The sequence below is a fragment of the Mangifera indica genome, chromosome 15, assembly GCF_011075055.1.
Source record: "Mangifera indica cultivar Alphonso chromosome 15, CATAS_Mindica_2.1, whole genome shotgun sequence".
Lineage (NCBI taxonomy): Eukaryota > Viridiplantae > Streptophyta > Magnoliopsida > Sapindales > Anacardiaceae > Mangifera > Mangifera indica.
This window is the reverse complement of record NC_058151.1, coordinates 9,010,327-9,013,224: the sequence shown is the minus strand read 5'-3', so window position 1 is coordinate 9,013,224 and position 2,898 is coordinate 9,010,327. Positions and strand designations below refer to the sequence as shown.

General features: G+C 34.4%; 1 protein-coding gene across 2 annotated transcripts; it reads right to left on the bottom strand.

The window, feature by feature from the left end:
• Nucleotides 1-1,121: 1,121 nt before the first annotated feature.
• LOC123197452 (50S ribosomal protein 5 alpha, chloroplastic-like) lies at nucleotides 1,122-2,028 on the bottom strand. 2 transcript variants are annotated; one of them, XM_044611766.1, is made up of 3 exons: nucleotides 1,845-2,028; nucleotides 1,309-1,664; nucleotides 1,122-1,265 (listed from the first exon to the last, which is right to left on the bottom strand). In XM_044611766.1, the coding sequence occupies exons 1-2, from the start codon at nucleotides 1,912-1,914 to the stop codon at nucleotides 1,333-1,335; spliced, it is 402 nt and encodes a 133-aa protein (XP_044467701.1). In that variant the 5' UTR covers nucleotides 1,915-2,028; the 3' UTR covers nucleotides 1,122-1,265; nucleotides 1,309-1,332. The 2 variants fall into 2 exon arrangements, with proteins under 2 accessions (XP_044467701.1, XP_044467700.1); XM_044611765.1 differs by having other exon boundaries at nucleotides 1,122-1,664; nucleotides 1,845-2,027.
• Nucleotides 2,029-2,898: the final 870 nt, after the last annotated feature.

Sequence of the window (2,898 nt, the reverse complement as noted above, 5' to 3'; positions counted from 1 at the left end):
TTTTTTTATCCAATGTGATGGTGATTCTTTCTTAAAAGGGGAAAATTCATCCTCACTTCTCTCTTAAACTTTTTTTTCATGAAATTGAATTACCATAACACCCTTTAATTGTTATAGAGTGTAATTTTGTTTTCTTCATAACTAACAGAGCGGAAGATGATATTTACTAATGTTACTAATATTTGCATGACTGAAAATCCGGTTGAATCGGCCGGTTAAAACGGTTTGATCAGTTCAACCAAAACCAGCCTTCAAAACGGTTCATCATCCGATCCGGTTCTTAAAACATTGTCTCCACACCCAGTAAAAAAAAAAAAACGCTTCACACTCTTACAGAAATCATTCATGGAGACTTCAAAAACATATGATAGCACCAGGTGCTCCGAAGCACTGTCTCAAAGAATCAATCCAATCACATCGGCGTCTCACTCCTTATAGCAGGTTGATGAAGTCATGCAATTTACCATTTCCAGAGACTCCCCCCAAACTTAATAGTTTCTTGCCAATACTTACGCTTAAAGTTTTGGATACAACTAGAAGATCCCAAATTACATGACACAACTTTGCAAAATTTTGTACAACCAGAAAACCTATAAAGAGATTGGTCTTCAGCTTACACCCCTTTTTCCCCTCTATTTCTTAAGGACAGGCCCCCCACTTCTTTAGGTTGTTCAAAAAGTCAGTTCTATGGATTCATTAACTGGATTGTGTGCATATGTACAACTGGGATGCAGAGAATAGAATAAAAGCAATTAACTTAGTTAACTATATCTTCCTAACATTCTCAATTGCACATCTGAACATACATGTACAGCCTAGAAGGAAGCATTTTCATATATAGTCAAGAATAGCTCAATTAACAAAAGACACGAAACGTTCTTGTAACTTGTATGATTACATATTTAACATTCCACGACAAGAAAAATAATTTTATTACTAGGACGGACAGAATATTTTACTAGCAAAATAGAAATGCAGATAAGAAGGAAGTGAACTAGTGCCATATATCAATAATAATTGTTATACAAGAACATAATTAAAGATCACATTTAACTCCAACCATCACATTTCAAGATATAATGACTGTTGAGCCACAAATTTGCAAACATTACATAATCAAGTTGAATAAGAAATGTAATTCAATTATGAATTAAACTGAACAATAGATCCATGGAGGTCCTAAAGATATATTGAAAATAATTAACAGTCTTATTTCTACTTTCTAGAACATATAATTGAAATGGCATGAGGAAACTGAAACAAACCTACAAGAAGCTATTGAAATGGCATGAGGAAACTGAAACAAACCTACAAGAAGCTCTAAGGAAGAGTTCAGACATTCTTCAATTTCTTCATCTTGGAAGGCGGCCATCGGCCCTTCTTCCTCATTATGCGCTTACGAACGAGCCGCTTCCTCCTAAGCCTTATCTTCTTTGCCAATTTCATTCTCTGTTTCTGCTCCAACCTTTCCTGCTCCTTTGACTCTAACGGAAGATTTTCAATTGATACAACCTCACCGCCTTCTGGTGAAGCTGCTTCATCATCGACAGAAGAGGCTTTTACAATCACAGCATCTCTTTTAGTAACAATTAGTGGCAGAATTTTGTTAACCCTACTGGAAGATTTTGGGCGGAAATAAATGGCTTTGAAGTGCAACCTGGAAACTGAAAATCGAGGCATATTCAAATAAATAAGTAACCAATTGTAACAGAAGGAAAAACCGAAAAGTGTTTGATGAAAATCCAAAATGAGTATGAAGTTAGAGCTGATAGCTACAATGCTTAGATTTTTGTTTTAATCTTGTAAAATAAAATAATGTCTAGCCAAGAGAGAGAAATAGTTACCGGGAGAAGAAGTGATGACAAGAGTTGATGAGAGAGAAGGGAGGGGAGTGAAGGAAACAAGGAGAGCCATTGTTCAAAACTATGGCGAACCCTTACCGCATTTTTTTGGATAAGACCAGTCTGGCATCAACTCTTTCTTTGGTTCTTGTCTTCTAAGCCGCTGAGTGAGATAACAGATGAAGTGCCGTTTGGATGTCGTTTCCTTGGCCCAATTTAATAATATGTAATAGAGATAAAAATTATTAAAATTATAATTTTCAATAAAAATAAATAATTAAAATGATTTAGATAATCATATTCTCAAGTACCAAGTGCAGGTGACATGAGCCATTAATTCAAAACGTCTAATTTTTCATATCCAATTATGATACCAAATTTTTGTGCTTGAAGGACTGGTACATGGGCGGGCTGTGTTTTGTTCTTGTTTATTAAGGATTTTAGTTAGCTCTTGTTAATTTGACTAAGCTTGCCTGTTGTTCATATCTGAGTGTAATTTCCATGGCCAAATCTTGTGGCATCGATTCGGCCAGCCTCCTGGGCTAAAGAAGGTTTTTTATTTTTTATAAGATTATTTATACAACTTAATTGGGCAAGTCCACAACAACAATTTCTACACTGCTTTTCTTCCTTCCACTTATTTGTTTCCTGGGCAGCTACCAACCATTTCACTTATAATTGGACAAACTCATATTTAAGAAAGAGTCAATCACATTTTCACACCCAAGGTTTGACTTAAAAACCCTTTCTCACCTCTTGATAACATAAGTAACATTTTTTTATTTAAAATCAAACCTGATATAGTAATTTTACCATCCGTAATTATTGAAAAAATTAAAAAGACAATCTTTTATACATCAAACCGAACATTTTAAATTTGTATAGCCCTTAAGCATGAGAGGTTTAAAAACTTGTAAATATATACTTATAATTATTTAGAAACTTTAATAGTTATCGATAATCATTCGTTACAATTATGATCTCATTGCTATCATGAACTTTAACACCACCACCCTCTAACCATCACAATTTCATTCTGTCATCAACGACTCCTTAC